The following is a 23,719-nucleotide window of genomic DNA, read 5'->3' as shown; positions in this document are numbered from 1 at the left end:
TCTAGAATATTAAAAATTAGATAAAGTATTAAAGCTAAAGAAAGTACTATATAAACTTAAATAATCCCCTTACTTATAATAGATAACTCTCTAAAAAATCCTAAAATTACTAGAATATAAACCTATCCTATATAAATTATATTATATTACTAGAGATAGGATCCTAATATTCTTTTATATAAATAATATTATATTTACTTATTACTAAAAATTATTAGCATAAATACAGGCCACTATACAAGAGCTTTAGGACTAGTTTAAGATAATAGGAAGAAATAATTTATAATAGTTTCTAGGAATAGAGATTACCTAGGATAGAGAGAATAGGCTTATCTGGCTAGATTAGTTAGTATATATTAATAAGATTACTAACCTAGTAGATAGAAAGAAAGGTCTAGATACTACTCCTATATTAGTAAAAATAGTACCCTAGAAAGATTAAGATAAAGTATCTTGCTTATATATCTAATAATATTAATAAAAGGTAGAATCTATAATATATATAATAGTTATAACTTAACCAGATATTATATTTATAGTATCCCAGCTATTCTAGTACCTTATAAATCCCAGCAAAGAATACTATACTAAAGTAGATTAATGCCTATAATATTTAAAAAGAACAAATAAACTCGCCCTATAACTTAAAGATTTAGATAACTACTTATTATATAATAATACCTTATTTACAGATAATCAGGACTAGAGAAGCTTACAGGGGTATATTATAAAATTATTTAGAAGTATAATAGAGTAAAAAGCTAGTAAGTAGGCAACCATAATAATTTCTATAATTAAAGTAGAATTATTAGTATTATTATATATAGTAAAGGAAGGAATCTTTACTAAGTATCTACTAGATAAAATCTAGGTAGAGTTAGAGAATCTAATTATTAATATTTAATATAATAATATATAAACTATCTAACTAGTAAATAAGGAAATTAACTACCTAAATATAAAGCTATATTATATAGATATCTATAACTACTAGATTAGGTAGGAAGCCCAGAAAGGAAGGATAAAAGTATTATATTATCTTATTATCAAGATAATTATAAATAAGTTAACTAAGGTACTACCCTACTAAAGTTTTGAGGCATTCATGAAGGATTTAGGGATAGTAGAGAGACTAAAGTTAATAAATAACTTACTACTAGATATAGTTTAAACCTATCTAGGATAAGAATGGCGTCTTAAATTATATAATTATAGATTTAAACTAGATAAAATCCTTTAAACCTAAGAGGGTGTGTTAAATTAAAGGGGTATCTCATGATATACTTAATAAGTAAAGGGGGGGTTATTACCCTATATTAAGGCCTTAGGCAAGCACACAACCCCCCAAGAGACACACACATCAATATATCCGATCACCTGCTTCCATTAAGCTACCCCTAGGATCATCATATATCCGACATATAATTATATATTATATAATTACTATAATAATTACCTCTCCTTTTCTTAGTAGCATATTCACGCGTTATATATATTATACCTAATCTAGCTTAGTACTTTACTAAAGAAGAGCTAGTCCTAATTAATATAATATAATCTATTTTTTTATTTAATACTAGAGATAATAATAATATATATAATATTATTTTTATTAATTATATTTTATTAAATAAAATATAAATAATATTATATTTTACTTTAAATAAAATAATAAATAGAAATAAATAATTTACTAGATATATTAATAATAAATAAAGATATTATTATAATATAAATATTATAAAAAAATATTTTTTTATATATATTTTTCTTAATTTAATTTATATTTTAAAAAGTTCCTCCTAATAAATTAATATATTATATTAGGTAGGTTATTATTATTTAAATATTATAATAATAATTAACTATATTATAAATCTTATAGCTCTCTTAAAATATCCTTTATTAAATATTATACTAGCTATATCTTTATAAAAGAGAGCTTATTTAATTATTATTATTTTTTTTTTTATAAGTATCTTTATTCTAGTAATATAAGTTTATTATATTAATTATTTATAGGCTCCTATAATAAACCTTCTTATATCTATACTAATTATAATATCTATAATCTCTATTATTACTAATATATTTTTTATAGTTCCTGCTATTATTACTTTATTATTTAATAGGATTATATTCCTCTTATCTTCTATAACTATTTCTAATATTATAGTAATTCTTACTACTTTTCTCTCTACTTCTTCTATTATAGTAACTCTAGCTACTCCTGCTACTATTATTATACTAGCTCCTATTATTATACTAGCTCCTATTATTCCTGCTATTACTATAGCTCTAATTACTCTAACTATTCTAGTTATCTTTACTAGCCTAGCTATTATTATATAAATACTATACTACTTATATTATACTAAATCTTAATAGTATATAAATAATAGTCTTATAAAAGCCTATTCTTATATATATCTAAATCTAGAATAATAATATACTTAATATACTTATTTATATAAAAAGTACTTTTTTATTATCCTATTTATATAGATTAATCTTAGGGAAATTTAAGTAATATCTAGTAAGATAGTAAGTATAATAACCTATACTTAATAAATCTATATTATTAAGATTTTTATCTATTATCTTAAGATTAAGAACTAGATAAAAAAATTATTTTAATTTATTAATTATAATATATTTTACTTACTTAATATATAGTATATTAGGGGTAGTATAATAAAATTAAAAAATAATAATAAAAAGATTTAAGATAGTTATAATAATTAAAAATTTACTAATATTATAATATAAATACTTTATTATTTTTATTTTTATATAATAAAATTAAGTTATTTTCTTAAAATTTTTTAATACCTATAATATACTCTTATTAAATCTTAAAATTTAATAGAAAAAAAAAAAAATAATATTATTAATATATTTTTATAATTTTTTTTAATTTTTTAATCTTATTAATTTATTATTATTATATTTTATTATTTTATAATATTTTATTAGTATCTTACTTATATTTTATTTATATAATAAAATTTATTTAGAATATTTTATATATTTTTTAAATTTTTTATTAATTACTAAGTATTCTTATATATTAATTATTTTTTTTATTTAATTAAGTATTAATCTTTACTATATAATTTTTATTATATAATAATTTATTCTACTTTTTATTCTTCCTTATTATTAATAATAACTAGCTAGAATAATACTAGTAAATTACTATTTCTTATATTTTATTTCTTAAGAAGTAATATATAAAAGACTAGATAGATTTTTTTATATAATTTAGATAATTATAGATAATATACTTATTAACTTATTATCTTAACTATTTTAAATAATTCTTTATATTTAATATCTAGCTTCTTACTAGGCCTTTATATATAAATATTTTTTATTAATAATAATATTTATTAGCCTATATAATATTTAATTAGGTAATACCTCTTATTATAGCTCCTTACTTATTATTTAATAGTATAGTATAAATTCTTTTCTAGCTAATAATATTTTACTTATAATTAATTAAATTATTTTCTTATTACTATAACTATACTAAAGTTCTTAATATTAGTAAGCTTAAGTAATACTAGCTAGTAATTATATTATATCTTATAAAGAAATATTCCTAATAATATATTTTTTATATTATTATATATAAATTCTATTATACTTAGCTAGTTTATTTAATTAATTTATTAGTAATTAATATAGATCCTTAAATAAGTCTTTAATATCTAATTCTAATATTTTATTTAGCTATTTATTTATAAATAGAATATAATACTTAATTATTCTTTAATTTAAAGTCCTTAATATAACTAGATCTAATATTTACTAGTAAAGAATAAGCTATAATTACTTACTAGACTTCTTAATACTCTTATTTTAAATATAATCTTTTCTATAAATATATTAACTAGCTCCTTAGTATTAATATTTTTTATTATTAAAAAGTATTTAGCTCTCTTAATATATTAATCTATAATTACTAAGATAGTATTATACACGTGCCCTTTTTATATTAATAGTAGTAAGCCTATAATAAAGTCTAGAGTTAGGTCCTACTAAAGATATTCTAGTACTAGAAGCTTTATAAGCTAGCCTAATAAAAGTTATTTAAATATCTTTATTTTTTAATAAATTAAATAACTTTTTATATATTTTTTAATATTATATTATAGGATATCCTAATAGAATTTTTATTTAATAAAATTTAATATCTTTTCTTAATTAAAGTAGTTTATATATAAATTATTATAGTATATTCTTAATAATTCTTAATATATTATTTAATTAAAAGAAATATAAATAATCTTATTATATTATACTAGCCCCTTACTATTAATATATTATTTATTCTTATAAATTTATCTTTATTTAATATTATTCTTAAGCTACTTTATTACTTCTTATTTAAGTAATTTCTCTACTATTTAAGTATACCTCTAGTATACTAGATATTTCTTACTAGTATTACTTTAAATATAACTTATATAGATATCCCTATATTATATTTTCTAAAGTAAATTTTATAAAGTAATTAATAGTATCTTATAGGCTTACTTATTACTAGCTATCCTTTATATTAATATTTTTTAAATTAAAAGTTCTAGATCTTTTAACTATATAATTAAGATCTTTTAAAAAGCTATTATCTTATTTTTACCTTAATTATTCTATAAATTTCCTAACTTTACCTAAAATATAAGTAAGAGTTCCTTAACTATATTTTATTAGATAGGTTTATAATTCTTTTACCTTAAAAATATATTAGCTAGATTAAGACTACTAAGCTAATATTTAATCTAGAAATTATATATTATTAGGAGCTTAACTTATCTAGCTTAATATTAATTTAAAATCTTAATAATATAAAAATATTTTAGATTTATATAATTTATTTATATATATATTATATATAAATTATCTTTAAAATAATAATATTATATTTTAAAGTATTTTATTATAATTAGTAATTCTTAATTATAGATTTTATACTTCCTCTTTACCTTAATTAACTTCCTTAAATAAAAGGCTATAAATTACTAAGTAATATACTATATCTTTATAAATTAGATATTATTATATTATATTAAGATTCTTATAATTATAAAACCTAATATATTAATTACTAGAAATATCTCTTATTCTAGGTTAAAATACTATAATACTAGAAATCTAGAAAATACCTACTTTAGTACCTTAAAGATACTTTAATTATTCTCTATTATTTTAAAGAGATTACTTTTTTTCCCCTTTATTATTCTCTTTAATATATTATTTAATAGGGTAGTAATTTTAGAGTACTAGTAAATAAATTTTTAAAAATATTCTATAAATCCTAGGAATACTTAAATATTATAGAATAAATATAATTCTAGCTAGTTATTTATAATATATACTTACTTAAGATTTATTTAAATTTCTTTAATTCTTATAATAAAGTTAAGAAAATATACTTCCTTCTAGTAAAAACTATATTTTAATAATTTTATATAAAGATTATACTTCTAGAAATATAATAATACTTTATTAATATAATACTTATATTCTTTCTTTATTTATAAGTAAATTAAAATATTATCTAAATATATTATATAAAATTTATCTAAAATCTTTTTTATTATTTTATTAATATATACTTAAAAAATAGCTAGGGTATTATATAATTTAAAAAATATAATTAAATATTTATAATATTTATATCTTATATAAAATATTATTTTTTACTTATTATTTTAATAAATATAAATCTAATAATAAATATCTTATAAATCTAATTTAATAAATTATTTAGCTCTAACTAATTAGTCTATTAATTTATTAATTTATAGGAAAGAATATTAATTCTTAATAATAATTATATTCAGGCCTTTATAATCTATATAAAATTATAATAATTTATTAGTCTTTTATATAAAAAGTACTAGCATGCCTACTATACTTATTAAGGGCTAGATCTATTCTTTTTTTAATATTTAATTAATATATTCCCTTAAGATTACTAACTCTATTCTTAATATATTATATAGCTAGCCTATTAATAATATTATACTAGTAATTAATAATATATTATAACTAGCTTTTTTAAAGAAAAGTACTTCTATCTTTTTTTTTAAAAATATTAATTTTTATTCTTTATAATATTTAGGGAGAGCCCTTATTATACTACTATTATTATATAATTAGCTTAAGACTAGTATAGTAAGTCCTTACCTTATTATATTTTTAAATTATTTAAGTAATTTAATTTTAATCTTTAACTTTTTTTTTTAATAGTACTAGATATTTATTACTAAGAAGATATTAAGATTAACTAGACTTAATTAATTATATTTTAAAATTAATTAATATTTTTTTTTTTCTAAATTTATTATATAATATTCTATATTAAATTTTTTAATTTTATTAAGACTATTTATAATTTAGCTCTTTATCTAGAATCTTATATAATATAGTACTATTAAATTATTAGTAAAATATATAAATTACTTTATTTTTATTTTATTAAAATTTATTCCTTCTTTAGTTAAAAAATAATAAAAAATAAAATCCTTATTTACTCTAATATTTATAAGTATCTTTATTATAATTTATTTCTTACTTACTAAAATAACTATAATAGCTAGAAAAAGTCTTATTAATATCTTTTTATCTTATTAAAGTACTAGAGATTCTAGAATATTTAATTATTATTAATCCTAATTTTCTAATTTTCTTATCTCCTTAATACTTTCTTTATACTAGGGGTATTTCCTTATAATATAACTAGTTTAATTATACTAGTAATATTAGTCTTTTTTTTATTAATTCTAATAATTCTACTACTCTTTCTTTAATTCTTTCTACTAAAATTTAGTTAGTTAGGAGTGTCACGGTGCGAAGCCGTAGTACCTATCTAGTTAGATTCTGCCTTGACTGTCCGCCCTTATTCCTGTATTTAAGCCACGTTGTCCTTGATCCTGTTGTAGCTCTTCGAGCTACATCCTGTCTATTACCTGACACCTACTGTTCTGCTGTTCTGTCTGGTTAGCTCCTAGTCAATAAATATCTAAATCTGACTCTGCCCCCTGACATTACGTAGCTCCTCTCTACTAGGAGTTAATTGCTACTATCATGCCTGCCTCGCTGCCCGTGCTGCCCGAAAGCATGGAAACCCTCCTGCATAATGCCCCCAATAAATTAAGACAGTACATCACCAAGATGTACCAGTTCTCTACTGCTGCTGTGGAAGAACTCCATGAATTATCTACCCTATGCTCTACTATTACTAACCTTCTCAACTGTATTCAACAGAAAGATGGTGTGATTAAGTACCAGAAGATACAAGCCAAAGAAACCCAACAGGAGCTATTTAAAGCACTCACTTAGAATAGCATGCCTTCTCAATCACCATCTCCTTCCAAAAGAGATGCCAATGTTACTGCCCCCCCTACTACTGCTACTGCTCTTACCACATCTATTCCTACTACTCAAACCTCTAAACGACTTCCCGACCCCAATAAGTTTAATAGCCAACAAAGTAACCTAAGACGCTTCACTTCTCAAATCCGCCAGAAGATGACCATGAACCTTAACCATTTCCCAACCCTAAATAGCAGAATAGCTTACATGACCAGTCGCCTTGAAGGAACCCCATACGCCCAAATCTTGCCATATATCCGAGACAGAATCTGTGAACTAAGTAATTATACTAAGATTTTGGAAATCCTGGAGAAAGCTTTTAGAGACCTGAATCTAGAAGCTAATGCTCGTGCCAACCTGTTCTGCCTCCAACAAACCCATCGCGAGTTTAGTATCTTTTTTGCTGAATTCCAATACCTTGCATTAGAAGGGAACATGAATGAAGATATCTTGCCTACAATTCTGGAACAGGCTATTAGCCAAGAACTTCAAGAGATGTTAATATACTCTGAGGCCCCATCACAATACCATGACTTTACCAATCACCTGCAAAATCTAGAAAACTGCTACTACCATTACACGAGTACTGCCCTGCCCCTGTCTACAAAGAATTCCCAGCCTCCCTAACCTATCTTAAAGCCAACTCCCGCTGCCTAAATTCCTGTGGTCCCTGTTAATCCCGTTGTTGCTGCTGCTCCCGCTGAAGACCCGATGGACCTGTCTATCACCCGTCGCCTTGATCGTCGAACCCAACGCCTGTGTTACCGCTGCGGCGGCGCTGACCACCTAGTAGGCAGCTGCCCGCACCCTGACCGAAGACCAACCAGCCGTACCTCTATATCTACTGCCAAACTGGACCCGTACCCCCTATTAACCAGAACCCTGCCTGCCGAACGCCCCGCGTCCCCCGAATCAGAAAATAGAGTGTCCCTGACCTAAGCCGCAATCAGGGACACCCCTGGTGCTCCCTCTACCTGTCAAAGGCTGCGATAGCTAGAATAACGGTAGAGGAGGAAAGTTGCTGATCTAAACTAATAATCCTGCCTGTTAACCTGGAGACCCCTGATAAGACTCTGCTGACCTTCACTATGATTAACTCTAGAGCCGAGGGTAAATGTTTCATAGACCGCGATTGGGCCATGGACAACTAACTAGAGATGCTACTATTAAAGAACCCCATCCTGCTAAGGGGATTTGATGGTACTCCAGCAGAGTCTGGCAATATCACTCATTTTGTTTGTTTAATCCAAAGAATCCATAACCATGCCAAAAAGAACACTACTTTCCTTGTAACCCAACTTGCACACTTTCCTGTTATCCTTGGCTTGCCTTGGTTAAAGACCCATAACCCCTAGATTAGATTTGCCAATCATACTGTTCTGTTTGAAAGCCCCTATTGTAGGAAACACTACAATACGCCTCTAAAGCCTATGAAGATTTCAGTGTTACATGATATACTGCTGAAAGCTTCTCCCTGATGCCTTGACCCCCGCCCTGAACCTCTGAAGAACCAAGATATTGCTAGAGTCTTGGTTGCTGCCTGTGCCGCGTATGCCCGCCGTGGATACTGGATGTTTGCTGCCACTGTTGCTGATATTAAAGCCGCTCTGAACCCTGTTACTGTCACTGAATCTGAGCTGCGAGAGCAACTACCCCCTGAGTTTACTAAGTTCTATGATATGTTCTCACCAAAGGAGGCCGAGCGCCTGCCACCCCACCAACCTAATAATTATGAGATCAAACTGCTACCTGGAAAAACCCCACCTTTTGGGAGCCTGTATAGCATATCCCGAGACAAACTAAAAGTTCTAAAGGAATAGATTAAAAAGAACCTGAGGAAAGGTTTTATTCACCCTAGTTCCTCCCCTGCTGCATCCCCTATCCTGTTTGTAAAGAAACCTGGAGGAGGCCTGTGATTCTGCGTGAACTACCAAGCCCTGAACACAATCACTGTGAAAGATCATTACCCGCTACCACTAACAAAAGAGACACTAAATAACCTGAAAGGGATAAGGTATTTCTCAAAAATTAATATTATCTCTGCTTTTAATAATCTGCAGATTAAGAAAGGACAAGAATACCTCACTGCCTTCTAAACTCAGTTAGGCCTGTTTAAATCCTTAGTAATGCTATTCGGGCTTACTGGAGCCCCGGCATCATTCCAGAGATTTATTAACAAAACCCTGCACGATTATCTAGATATCTTCTATACTACATATCTAGATGATATTCTGATTTACAGCCAAACCCATACCAAACATACCTATCATGTCCAACAAGTATTAGAACACCTACGAGCAGTAGGACTTTATGCCAAATTTAGCAAATGCGAATTCTTCATGCGCGAGACGAAGTTCCTAGGACTAATTATGGGTGGAGATGGCTTCCAAATAGACCCTGACAAAGTAAAAACAATCACCAAGTGGGAAACACCAACCTATCTGACTGATGTTCAAGCCTTTATTAGCTTTGGGAACTTTTACCACCAATTTATCCATGACTTTTCAAAAATCATTGGACCATTAGTTAACCTGACTAAGAAGGATGTTAACTTTAACTGGACACCTGCCTGCCAAGAAGCATTTAAACAACTAAAAGCTGCTTTTATAAATGCCCCAATACTGAAACCTTTTGACTAGTCAAAAAATATAATTCTAGAAACTAATGCCTCTGATTATATATCTGCTGGAGTACTATCATAACATAATAATAAAGGCATATTACACCCTGTTGCATTTTTCTCTAAGAAACATTCTATGATGGAATATAATTACAAGATTTATGATAAAGAACTGTTAGCCATTATTTGCTGCTTTAAAGAATAGCGCCCTGAACTGGAAGGGACTCCATCGCCCGTGAAGGTTATTACAGACCACCAGAACCTGGAGTATTTTATGTTGACTAAGCTACTAAACTATTAACAAGCCCGCTAGTCCAAATTTCTATCAAGATTTAACTTCCAAATATATTACCGCCCCGGGAAGTTAGGTACTAAGCCTGATGCACTGACCAGGAGGTCAGAGGACCTGCCTAAAGAGGGGGATGAATGACTCCTTCACCAGAGCTAGACTGTCCTGAAATCCAAAAACCTGCTGCCTAAGACTACTGCTAATCTAAGACTAAATGCTAACAGCCAACACCAAGTACACTTCACTAAACAACCTGCCACTGATAAACTAATCTCCCTGCCGCCAACACTGCAACCACTATTTAATAGAGCTTATCCACAAGACAAGAAGCTCCAGTCTATTCTGAACACCCTGAAGGATGGTCTACCAAGACACCCTAATATCACACTGGCTGACTATGGACGCGTTGGTCCATACCTGAGATACCAAGACCAACTTTACATGCCTAACTATGATAAGACAAAAGCCAAAATACTAAGACTCTGTCATGAAAATCCTGCCACTGGACATCCCAGAAGGACTAAGACATACAAACTGATATCACACAAATACTTCTGGCCCGGGATCTATGAGTATGTTGACTGATAGATCCAGAACTGTCACCTCTACCGCCAAATCACCCCTTCCCGAGAAGCAAAGCAAGGAGTACTAAAGCCTCTGCCAATTCCTGAACATGCCTGGCAAGATATAAGCATGGACTTTATCACGCACTTACCACTAAGCAATAGCTATAATGCTATCCTGGTTGTAGTTGACTGTCTAATAAAGATGAAGCACTTCCTCCCCTGCGCCAGGATGATTAATGCTAAAGGGGTAGCTAACCTATTCCTTAAGCATATCTGGAAGCTCCATGGTATCCCCAAAACAATCATGTTGGATTGTAGAGTCCAGTTTGTCGCTGCCTTCTAGAAATGCCTGACATCCCGCCTAAAGATCTGTAACCTGCTGTCCACTACTTATCACCCTGAGACCAACGGCCAAACTGAACGTGCCAATACCATCTTAGGACAATACTTGCGAGCATACACATCGTACCTGCAAGATAATTGGTCTGAATGGCTACCAATAGCTAAGTTTGCTGCCAACTCTATCTACTCCAAGTCTATGGGAGTATCACCATTCATGGCTAACTACAGATTCCACCCAACATTAGGGTTCGAACCAAGCCGCCCTGCTGTCCACCTTGCTGAGAAAGATGCTGAGAAGTTCGCCAATACTATATATAAGATTTACAAGTTTATCCATACTAAGATCCTGTCCACTCAAGCCTGTTACGAAGTACAAGCCAACTGCTGAAGATAACCCGCACGTTGCTATGCCGTGGGGCAAGAAGTCTGGCTAGACGCCTGTAATATCTGAATACTCCGCCCGCAGAAGAAGTTAGACTGGAAGAACTTCAGGCTGTACTGTGTTAAGAAGATTGTTAGCCTGCATGCTTATGAACTTGAACTGCCTGAAAGTATGAGAATCTATCCTGTGTTTAACATGTCTCTGCTCTGCCCTGCTGCTGATGATCCTCTGCCTGGTCAATACCCTGATCCGCCACCGCCCGTTAAAGTAGAAGGATTAGAAGAATGGGAAGTCAAGGAAGTCCTTGATTCCTGATAGGTTTGTCGAGGCCGTGGCGAACCTAAGCTGCGATACACTGTCAAGTGGATTGGATATGATGAGCTAACTGAAGAGCCTGCTGAGTATCTGGAGAATGCCCGCCAACTGGTGAATAATTACCACCTCTGTTATCCTGAGAAACCCCGGCCGATTCCTCCCTAGTCTCAACGGAGCTCGACCCTAAGGAGGGGGGTACTGTCATGGTGCGAAGCTGTAGTACCTATCTAGTTAGATTCTGCCTTGACTGTCCGCCCTTATTCCTATATTTAAGCCATGTTGTCCTTAATCCTGTTGTAGCTCTTCGAGCTACGTCCTGTCTATTACCTGACACCTACTGTTCTGCTGTTCTGTCTGGTTAGCTCCTAGTCAATGAATATCTGAATCCGACTCTGCCCCCTGACAAGGAGTTTATTATTTTATTATTATTTTTTTTTCTTTTTTTTAAATTATCCTTTAATATATAAGACTCTAGGAATTAATTTAATTATATTTTATTTAGCTTTTTCTATTTTTCTTATTTCTAAAGTTTCTTATACCTTGTCTCTAGTTTAGTAACTTTAGCTAGACTTTATAATATTATTATATCTTGCTAGATTTCCTTATATAATTTAAATTAGGCTATTTAAATAGCTAGCTAGTAGAGGAATCCTTTAAAATTAGCTTTAATTATTAGAATAAATTTCTCTATCTAGATTATTAAGATTTATATACTTTATTATAATTCTTATCTTATATATAAGAGCTAGTAAGCTATTATTTATTTATAATCTCTTTCTAATTCTAGAAAATTTTATAAAAATTTAATAAATTTTATATAAATAAGTTCTTTAAGATTTACTTTATATTTAAAGTATTATATTTATTTTATATTATTTTTTAAATAACTTATAATATAATAAACTTTAACTATATTACTCTTATAAAGTTTTCCCTATAATCTAAAGTAATTTTAAAAATTTTTTAAGAAGATATTAAGTTCTTTTAGATTTTATACTTTAAAGAACTTAAGTTTAAATATCTTCTTCCTATCTATTTATATAACTTGTGCTATATATTAGGTTATATACTATAGCTTATTATCTTTTATTAACTTAATAAATTAATACTAAAGAATTACTAGTACTATTAAATCTTCCTTAATAATAATTTTTAGTACTATAATTATAGATTTTATAGAATTTAAATTTATTACTTTTTAAAAGAAAAAGTAGATAATCCTTCTTATACTTATTATATTACTTTACTTAATTAAGGAAGTACTTTAAATTATAAATATTTTACTAGTAAGATACTTAAGTATAGATAGTATTAATAAAGAAAGTAAAGCTATATAAAATATAAGAATAGTAGAAAAATATTAAAAGTAATAAAATAAAATACTTGCCTCTTAGTACTTTAGGGGTTATTATATTATTATTTATATTATTTAGTTAAGTTACTAGCATGGTACAGGCAACTTAAATATTACTATTCTCCTAATTACCCTTAGTTACTGGGTATGTGGTTCGGCATGTGGTTCGGCATGTGGTTGCATGTCACGTGGTCGCCGTGACAATTACTAGTAATAACTAGAATTTCTAATTTTACTAGTAATAACTAGTAGTACTAGAACTTCTAATTATAATTAATAAAAATAAATATATACTAATCTTTTCTAATAATCTATATCTTTTATCTAGATAGTAGTAACTAGAGATTCTAATAATTACTAGATATTACTAGTAATAACTAGAATTTCTAATTTTATTAATAGTTACTAGTAATTACTAGAACCTCTAATTATAATTAATAAAAATAAATATATACTAATCTTTTCTAGTAATCTATATCTTATTATCTAGATAGTAGTAACTAAAGATTCTAGTAATTATTAGTAAATATTAATAAAATTAGAAATTCTAGTTATTACTAGTAATTATTAATAAGATTAGTTCTTTTTTAAAAATAATTATAATAATCTAATCTAGATATATATTTTACTTAAGTAAGTACTAGTCTTAACTAGTCTTAACTAGAAATAATATACTATATTATACTATAAAAAATATACTATATTAAATCTTATCTTGCTAGGTAGTATTTTACTACTTAAATTAAGCATGACTGGTTATAACTAGTACTATTAGATAGGTGATTTTAAATCCTGCAGCTTTATAGAATATATTACTGACTTACTACTAGTATTATTATATATAGTAATAGAATTTGGTCATTACCAGTCCTACCTGGTCCCAACTTGTCAAATTTGGTAGCCACCTGGCGACCTGGCGACCTGGCGAGCTGTACATTCAAGCATGATTCGCCGGGTTGTGAATACCTAGGTATGTACTTGTTGCTACCTAATACGGAATGTTTGATGCTGTATAATAAGGATTACAGGTATCTCAATCCAGCTTGGCTGCAATTGGTTAATGGGCGGCCTTCTCCTATCCCCTGAATTACACATTCCCTCACTTTCAATAGTGACAAAGACATATTCCCTCGTCAAAATTCTAATTAAAGCTCTGGGGATAAGAGAGATGAACAGAAGGGCTGAAGCTGGAGCAGACGACGATGGGATGCGAGGAGGCAGCGATGCTATTCATACTTAGGCCCCTCGCTTTGACACTATATGTATAGAGTATACCTGCCGCCACCTCCATGTATGTATTTATTCACAGCGAACCATTATGTACTGAGCCCTTACCATGTACGCATTGTAATTGCAGATGAAATTGCACTTACATCAGTGATATGTTTCCTGTTAAATGTATTCCACGGCCCGAATTCCTTCATTCTTAGGAAGGATGGAATTGAGTGATCTAAGATATTTCCCCTGCGATATGCCAAATACTTGTCATCAAATTTTGTAAATGTGATGTATATCTCATGCCGGTCTTGAGAGACAACCACAAACTGGCTAAATTCCAGTGTTACCTACTATACCCCTGTTTGATTGACTCTATTCTTGGTCACTAACCCAATTCTAATTTCAGAGGATATAGCAACCCCTGCGTAATGTTGATTCCTCTTCTATCTAGCTGCATAGCAACCGCAGTAACAACCACTAACTCTGCCTGGACGTTCCTAACCTACACGACTAATACCCGCCAGCCGACTCCTTTACCGCTGGCTCCGAGGACCTGGTCCAACTGTTCAACTTATACGGAGTACATTGCGCCGGTGCGGAATACCTTGATAATCAACTCGTGCTATATCGTGGCAAGCATTTATGACAGTGAGAATAGTCAAACAAATCTCTATAGCCGGTTATCTAACATCTTTCCTTGTTACAGCGGACGTGACAGACTTTGTCTCATGGAATCTATCTCTCTCCTATAACGAGAATGATCCCAACACCTGCCAACTGAAACTAGGATATTAGTACTGTGTCCAGTCGATGGTCCCCACTGCTACACCCACTACGACGACAACAGCATCCAGGACAACAGCTAGCGAACAGGCCGCGAGCATGGTTCTAAGTGGTCAGCTAACTCCGCTCCCTATTCAGGTATATAAATCCCCTAGTTGTTATTCTTTTTAGTTGCAAATCATTCACCTTCAAGAACTAACTTAATATAATCTAATTAGGACGGAATGACTACCAGCTGCGGTGCCTTCTATCTTGTCAAAACTAACAACAGCTGCTACGATATTGCTGCGTCATACGGTATCGCGATCGTTAAATTATATATCTGGAATCCGGCACTAAACGGGGACTGTACGGGGTTATACCCAAACTATTATATTTGTGTCGGGCTGATCGGTAACACAACCACCACTACCACTACAACAACGACTCCAACTAGAGGAGAGGTTGCAACGCCCATTCCAACTCAATCAGGAATGGTAAGTGGCTGTACATCCTTCCACTCTGTCCAAAGCGGCGACGACTGCTACGACATCACGGCAGATAATGGGATCGCCCTGGGCAAGTTGTATATCTGGAATCCGGCGCTCAATGGGGATTGTAGTGGGTTGTGGCCGGATTACTACATCTGTGTGGGGTTGTAAGCATTATATAGATACATACATGTCCATGCATAGATCTATATTGAAATAGCAATAGTTAGATACTTAGTAGCTAGGTAAATAGTATAGAGCTAGTTAACAAAACAAACTCTTTTTCTTTTATCTTGAATGAAATGCTATAACCATAGTTATGATAATAAGATAGCTCTATCTACTATAGTTATAATTACATGTATCGAGCAGGGGGCGGCCAGATCCAATCTCTTTCCCACTGTGCATCCCTCGAGTGTCCCGCAGCTGCATGCAACATAATCAGCTCTGAGGTATACCGATAGGGCTTCCGTTTCGCGTCGCCCTCGAGATCGCGCTGTACCAAACGCGCAAATAACGCGGGGGTGATATGCTTAATGTCGACCTTGAGTGGTTGTCCAGCCTTAGCCTCAACCTCAGGTCCAACCCCAGTCCCAGTCCCAGTATTATCATCATGTTCAGGCTTGGACTTAGGCTCAGTCTCAGTCTCAGTCTCAGACTTAGGTTCAGCTAACCAGATATATGGCCTGGCTGTCTCGCGCGAGTATAACGCCTCCTCATCCACATAGAGAAACGCATCCGGTCGAAGGCCAAGCGGGACTTCGTGGCTCCGGAGCATGGTGCTAAATCTATTCTGCAGTGCACTCGGATTCAAGTTATCACCCGGGACAGCCACCCAGTACAGGGTGAACTGGTCAAACGTCTCCTCCTTAACCCGGTGCGCTAAATAGTGTAATCCATGGTGAACCGCCATTTCAATCTGTTTTTTGAAATCTGGAACACGAGCATCTTCTAAATTGTAGAACACCACGAGACCAAAGCAACCCATGTCTACTGTTCCAGCTCCCATTGCACTTGAGGAGATGTCCATGGTTGAGCTTGAACTTGATGAAGCCAAACCCCACTCCTGCCACGGCACCCGCATCCCATACTTGATATTTCGTGCATCGTCATCACTCAGCGTCTCGGCCGCCGCCAGCTCCGCTGCCGTCCATCGCGACACAATCCTCCATGCGATATCTCTGGCAGCCCTGACGTCTTCTGTTGTCGCCGCGGCCATAGCTCGAGCCGTCAAGTCGCGATCTTCCTGACTGAGTCGCACCACCTCGCTCAGGAGCCGGCCTGGTTGACCCGGGACCACACCTGCTGATAGGAGGTGGGTTTCTTTATGCGTCAGGCCGCCATTCAAATCAATAGCCTTAGCAATGAGCTCGGCCATGCTTAGCCCGCAGGCATTTCGACAGAGGGTGTCTTCTTCCTCTGGTGGGGGGCGGCGGGTGATGAGTCGCCGTTCTTGATCTGTTAGTGAGGAGGGGTTGGTTATGGCACGGTTGTAAAGGGTGCGTGTTGACTGGTCAAGGGTTAGAGGGATTCTGTTTGTGTTGATGTCAAGAGGGTTGGATCCCCCATTATTGATCGGAAAGGACATATTTATTATTTAAATTAATAGAAGAAACAAGAGGAAGAATGAATTAAATAGTTATATGTAGGAAAGTACATATGAGTTATAGTTGGTTGTAGTGGAGCTTGCTTGTTCCCCCCTTTTAGGTGGGAGACAATAGGCAGGTTGCAGCAGTGGGTCTAAAAGTTCGTGTCAGTCAGCTATACCCCTACAGTTGTCGGATATATAATGATCCCAGGGGTAGCTCAATGGAAGCAGGTGATCGAATGAATTGACGTGTGTATTTTCTGGGGGGTTGTGTGCTTGTCTAAGGCCTTAATATAGGGTTTTAACCTTCCTTTACTTACTAATGATATAGTATAACTAGCCTTAAATCCTCGCTACACTCGGCGGCTTGTTGGGGCATATGGCAAACTAATAGTATAGTCTTAATTATAGTATGATAGCTACTGTATTAATGTAAGTATGGAAGTTAGAATTAAAATAGGCATTAAAGTAGATATTAAAGGAGGTATTAGCAGGCATCATGTCAGGGTACAGAGTTGGATTCAGATATTCATTGACTAGGAGCTAACTAGACAGAACAGCAGAATAGTAGGTATCAGGTATTAAACAGGACATAGCTCAAAGAGCTATAATAGGATTAGGAATAATATAGCTTAAATATAGGAATAAGAGTAGATAATTAAGGCAGAATTTAACTAGATAGATATTATAGCTTTATACTATAATAGTACCCCCCTGTCAGGGTGCAGAGTTGGATTTAGATATTCATTGACTAGGAGCTAACCAGATAGAATAGCAGAATAGTAGGTATCAGGTAATAGATAGGATATAGCTTAAAGAGCTATAATAGGATTAGGAATAATATAGCTTAAATATAGGAATAAGAGTAGATAGTTAAGGTAGAATTTAATTAAATAAGTATTATAACTTTATACTATAATAATACTCCCCTTCTTAGGATTAAACTTTATTAAGACTAGAGAGGAATTAGCTAGGGCTTCTTAAAATAATAAAAATAATAATTATTTATTAATTAATAAATATTCTCTAGATATTTAATAGATTCTTTAATTAATTTATTATATTTAATTTATTTAATAATATATTATAGCTTAGATTTATTATAATTTTAATAAATTTATTAGAAATTAAGAATTTTTTTAATTTTTTATTCTTTTAATTTTTCTACTTTAATAAATAATAATAAATTAAGATATTAGTTAAATAGAAGATTATTAATAATAAAATAAAGTAAAAATATATTAAATATAAAATAAATTTTTATATTTTTAAATAATTTAAATTTATAAATATATAAGTTAATAATTTTTTTAATATAATATAATTTAAAGTTCTTTTAATCTAATTTCTTTTATAAATAAAGTATTTAAATATTATAGGTATCTAGCTAGATTTCTTATCTTATAATATAGTAATATATAAGTTATTTTTAGTAATTAACTTATATTTTATAATAAGCTTAAATAAATAAGATTTTAATATAAATAAATTTATAAATTTTATATATAATATTAGTAAACTTCTTAATATCTTTTTTAATAAAGTAGATAGTAAAATAATTTAATTTAAATCTTAATATTAGATAAAATCTATAATTAGCTATAAATAATAATACTTTTATAAACTTAAAATAAATAAAGTTAATAATAAATTTAATTATTAATAATTATTTAAATTAATTATTTTATAAATATAATATATATACTTATAAATATTATTCTAAAATAATATTAATATATTTAATTTAATTATTAGTCTTAAAATAATAAGTAATAAATAATAAATTATAAATTTTTAAGTAAGATATTAAGTATTTTTAAAAAATAGTAATAAACTAGATTCTATAATCTAATATAATTATTTTAAGGATATTATAGAGTTTTTAAATATATTTAAGATATAAATTAGCTATTCCTTTAGTATTAATTATTCTAGTATAAGAGAGGAAGTATTTTATCTTTATTAGATAATTAATTATAATTAAAATAGTATTATAATTATTATTTAATAGTAAGTATATAATAAAGTTTATATTTATATCTTACTAGATATATTTAAAAATTAATAGAAATCTTAATATTTCTTACTTTACTTTTTAGGAAGGAGTAATTTAATAATAAAAATAATAATTTTAGACTTATTAATTAATATACTTATAAATCCTAGACTAGAAATATTTATATAATATTAGTTTATATATCTTAATTTTTCTAGAATATCTAGTAATAGGATTTTTATAATAAAGTCTTAATATTTTAATTTTTATCTTATTATAATTAAATATATAAAGTTAGTCTTAATATCTTAAGTATAAATTAGTATATTTATAGTTAGCTAGTATAATATTAGGGTATCTTAATAGATTATTCTTTAGGATATTTAGAATAGACTAGAACTTCTTATCTTATAAATAAGCTTTATTAAATAGTAATTATAATATTAGTAGTAGGGAGATTAGTTTATTAGTAGTAGGTTATTTAATAAAGTATATTTAGTATTAGTTATTAATATTTAGTCTTAAATTAGTAGTAGTCTTAGGTAATAAGTTTTTAGATTTTAGAATAGTCTAGCTCTAGTAAAGGAGTTATTTATTCCCCTCTTTAGGCAGGTCCTCTAACTGTAAGTGTCTCGCTGGCGAGGCGCTTGGGTATAGATAGTGTTAGTAAAGGAAGCAAAGCTATACATAGTATAAGGATAATAAGAAGGTATTAGAAGTAATAAAATAAAGTACTTGCCTCTTAGTATTTTAGGAAGTTATTATATTATTATTTATATTACCTAGTTAAGTTACTAGTATAGTATAGATAAGTTAATTGTCAGGGGGCAGAGTCAGATTCAGATATTCATTGACTAGGAGCTAACCAGACAGAATAGCAGAATAGTAAGTATCAGGTAATAGACAGGATGTAGCTTAAAGAGCTATAATAGAATTAAGGATAATATAGCTTAAATATAGGAATAAGGATAGATAGTTAAGGTAGAATCTAACTAGATAGGTACTATAGCTTTGCACTATAATAGTACCCCCTTCTTTAAGGTTAAGCTCTATTAAAACTAGAGAGGAATTAGCTAGGGTTTCTTAGGATAATAAAGATAATAATTATTTACTAGTTAATAAATATTTTCTAGATATTTAATAAATTCTTTAATTAATTTATTATATTTAATTTACTTAATAATATATTATAATTTAGATTTATTATAATTTTAATAAATTTATTAAGAATTAAGAATTTTTTTAATTTTTTATTTTTTTAATTTTTTTACTTTAATAAGTAATAGTAAATTAAGATATTAATTAGATAAAGAGTTATTAATAGTAAGATAGAATAAAAATATATTAAATATAAAATAGATTTTTATATTTTTAAATAATTTAAATTTATAAATATATAAGCTAATAATTTTCTTAATATAATATAATTTAAAATTTTTTTAATTTAATTTTTTTTATAGATAGAGTATTTAAATATTATAGATATTTAATTAGATTTCTTACTTTATAATATAATAATATATAAATTATTTTTAATAATTAACTTATATTTTATAATAAATTTAAGTAAATAAAATCTTAATATAAATAAATTTATAAATCTTATATATAATATTAATAAACTTCTTAGTATTTTTTTAGTAAGATAAATAATAAAGTAACTTAATTTAAATTCTAATATTAAATAAAATTTATAATTAATTATAAATAATAATACTTTTATAAACTTAAAGTAAATAAAATTAATAGTAAACTTAATTATTAATAATTATTTAAATTAATTATCTTATAAATATAATATATATACTTATAAGTATTATTCTAAAATAATATTAATATATTTAATTTAGCTATTAATTTTAGAGTAATAAATAATAAATAGTAAGTTATAAATCTTTAAGTAAGATATTAGATATTTTTAAAAAATAATAATAAATTAAACTCTATAATTTAATATAATTATTTTAGGAATATTATAAAATTTCTAAATATACTTAAAGTATAGATTAATTATTCTTTTAATATTAATTATTCTAATATAGGAAAGGAAGTACTTTATCTTTATTAAATAATTAATTATAACTAGAATAATATTATAACTATTACTTAATAATAAATATATAATAAAATTTATATTTATATTTTATTAAGTATATTTAAAAATTAATAAAAATCTTAATACTTCTTACTTTATTTCTTAGAAAGAAATAATTTAATAATAGAAATAATAATTCTAGACTTATTAATTAATATATTTATAAATTCTAGACTAGAAATATTTATATAATATTAATTTATATATCTTAATTTTTCTAGAATATCTAATAATAGGATTTTTATAATAGAGTCTTAGTATTTTAATTTTTATCTTATTATAGTTAGATATATAAAGTTAGTCTTAATATCTTAAATATAGATTAGTATATCTATAGTTAGCTAGTATAATATTAGGATATTTTAGTAAATTATTCTTTAAAATATTTAAAATAAACTAGAGCCTTTTATCTTATAAATAAGTTTTATTAAATAGTAATTATAATATTAGTAGCAGGGAGATTAATTTATTAGTAGTAAGTTATTTAGTAAAGTATACTTAATATTAGTTATTAATATTTAATCTTAGACTAGTAGTAGTCTTAGGTAGTAAGTTTTTAGATTTTAGAATAATCTAGCTCTAGTAAAGAAATTATTTATTCTTCTTCTTAAATAAATTCTTTAATTTTCTAATTAATATATTAAGCTTAATATCTAACTTCCTAGAATAATAATATATTTAGAAATTAAATCTTAATAAAAATTTAGACTAGTAGGCTTATTAATAATTTAATAGCTTAATTAATATAAAATACTCTAGATTCTAGTAATCTATAATAATCTTTATAAATAATAAAATTCTTTCTAATTTAGAATATTATTTTTTAAAGTAATAAATAATAACTAATAATTCTTTATTATAAATCTTATAATTATATTTTATTATAAAATATTTCTTAAAAAAAAATATAATAAAATATAATATATTTTTATTATTATATTATAATAATATTTTAATAAATATATAATTAAAGGTATTAATTTCTAGAATTATATTTTTTAACTAGTTAAAAGATTTTAATATTAAGATATTTATAAAAGTAGCTTTTAATTATTTAAATATTTTTTAGTAGGCAAGTATCTAGTTAAAGTTAATATTTTTCTTAATTAAGTTAATTAATAATCTAATAATTTTTAAAAAATTATAAATAAATTAGTAGTAAAAATTCCTAAAGCTAATAAAGGCTTAAATATTAATTAAATAGATTAGTATTTCTTACTTAATAATTATTTTTACTTTATTAGAGTTTATTTAGAAATTATCTTTATCTATAATTAATTCTAAAAACTTTATCTTATATATAAAGAATTTATATTTACTAAATTTAGTATAAAGTTTTATTACTTATAAGTATTCTAATACTTATTAGATATAATAAGTATATTTAGTATAGATTTAGCTATAAATTAGAATATTATTTAAATATATAATATAAAAAATATTTAAATAATTATATAAAATTTTATTAATAAATCTCTAAAATAATATTAAAGCTTTAGTAAGCTTAAATAATATTATTAAGAATTTAAATAAGCCTAATTAAGTTTAAAAAATAGTAAGATATTCTTATTTTTTCTTAATCTATAGATTATTAAAAGTAAAAATAATATTAATTTTTAAAAAATATCTTATTTTTTTTAGATTATTTAGTATTTCTTTTATTAATAATAATAAATAATAATCTTTTATAATAATTATATTTAAGACTTAATAATCTATATAAAATTATAGGCCTTTTTTAAGTTTTTTTATAAATAAAATAAAGAATATAGTAAGAAAGAAATTAAAGTAAATAAAATCTTTTTTTAAATTTTTTTTAATTTATTCCTTTAAAATTTTTAATTTATCTTAGGACATACTATATAGACTTTTAAAAAATAGAGTTTTTTTAAGTAATAATTTAATCTTATAATTATTAAATTAATAGAATAGTAGATATTTAGCCTTCTTTAGTAAGAATATATTATAAAATTTAGTAAATTTAAGAGATAGTTACTCTTATAACTTAGATTTAATAATAGTAATAGGATTTAGAATAGCTTTAATATTAGTAATAATAATAATAAATATCTAGTATCTATAGTAGGTATATATAGTATAGGTAGTAATTAAGACTCTAGTAATATCTTAATTCTTTAGAGATTTAGGATAGGAGTTAAAATATTAAGAAAAAGTTTTTAATAATATATTATATAATATTAAAATTTTTATAAACTTTAGAAATATATTATAGTATTTCTTATAATAAGAATTTTTAAATAAAATAGTATAATTAATAAATCTAATCTAAAGATTATAAGTCTTTAATTAAGATA

At 27.4% G+C, this 23,719-nt stretch overlaps 5 protein-coding genes across 5 annotated transcripts; 3 read left to right on the top strand and 2 right to left on the bottom strand.

Moving 5' to 3' along the window:
- The first annotated feature begins 7,014 nt into the window (after window positions 1-7,014).
- On the top strand, window positions 7,015-7,484 carry P175DRAFT_0502579 (uncharacterized protein). Its single transcript, XM_040897419.1, has one exon. It carries the CDS (start codon window positions 7,099-7,101, stop codon window positions 7,351-7,353), a length of 255 nt encoding a protein of 84 aa, XP_040750450.1. The 5' UTR covers window positions 7,015-7,098; the 3' UTR covers window positions 7,354-7,484.
- Window positions 7,485-14,585: 7,101 nt separating this feature from the next.
- P175DRAFT_0441906 (uncharacterized protein) lies at window positions 14,586-14,789 on the bottom strand (the record flags this gene model as incomplete). The annotated part of the gene is made up of 1 exon (XM_040894092.1): window positions 14,586-14,789. A coding segment is annotated over one exon (204 nt), but the record flags the coding sequence as incomplete, so codon positions are not given.
- Window positions 14,790-14,900: 111 nt separating this feature from the next.
- P175DRAFT_0440688 (uncharacterized protein) lies at window positions 14,901-15,267 on the top strand (the record flags this gene model as incomplete). Its single annotated transcript, XM_040894031.1, has 2 exons — window positions 14,901-15,120; window positions 15,179-15,267. 2 exons carry the CDS (start codon window positions 14,901-14,903, stop codon window positions 15,265-15,267), a joined length of 309 nt encoding a protein of 102 aa, XP_040750448.1.
- Window positions 15,268-15,270: 3 nt separating this feature from the next.
- Window positions 15,271-15,906, top strand: P175DRAFT_0461335 (LysM peptidoglycan-binding domain-containing protein). The gene is made up of 2 exons (XM_040894760.1): window positions 15,271-15,393; window positions 15,474-15,906. The coding sequence occupies exons 1-2, from the start codon at window positions 15,283-15,285 to the stop codon at window positions 15,894-15,896; spliced, it is 534 nt and encodes a 177-aa protein (XP_040750447.1). The 5' UTR covers window positions 15,271-15,282; the 3' UTR covers window positions 15,897-15,906.
- A 111-nt stretch (window positions 15,907-16,017) lies between these two features.
- Window positions 16,018-17,280, bottom strand: P175DRAFT_0502577 (uncharacterized protein). The gene has a single exon (XM_040897418.1). It carries the CDS (start codon window positions 17,101-17,103, stop codon window positions 16,081-16,083), a length of 1,023 nt encoding a protein of 340 aa, XP_040750446.1. The 5' UTR covers window positions 17,104-17,280; the 3' UTR covers window positions 16,018-16,080.
- Between the last annotated feature and the right edge of the window lie 6,439 nt (window positions 17,281-23,719).

Source organism: Aspergillus ochraceoroseus, assembly GCF_002846915.1.
Source record: "Aspergillus ochraceoroseus IBT 24754 chromosome Unknown P175scaffold_6, whole genome shotgun sequence".
In the NCBI taxonomy this organism is placed as follows: domain Eukaryota; kingdom Fungi; phylum Ascomycota; class Eurotiomycetes; order Eurotiales; family Aspergillaceae; genus Aspergillus; species Aspergillus ochraceoroseus.
The sequence above is the reverse complement of the archived record's forward strand: the minus strand, read 5'-3'. Positions and strand labels throughout refer to the sequence as shown.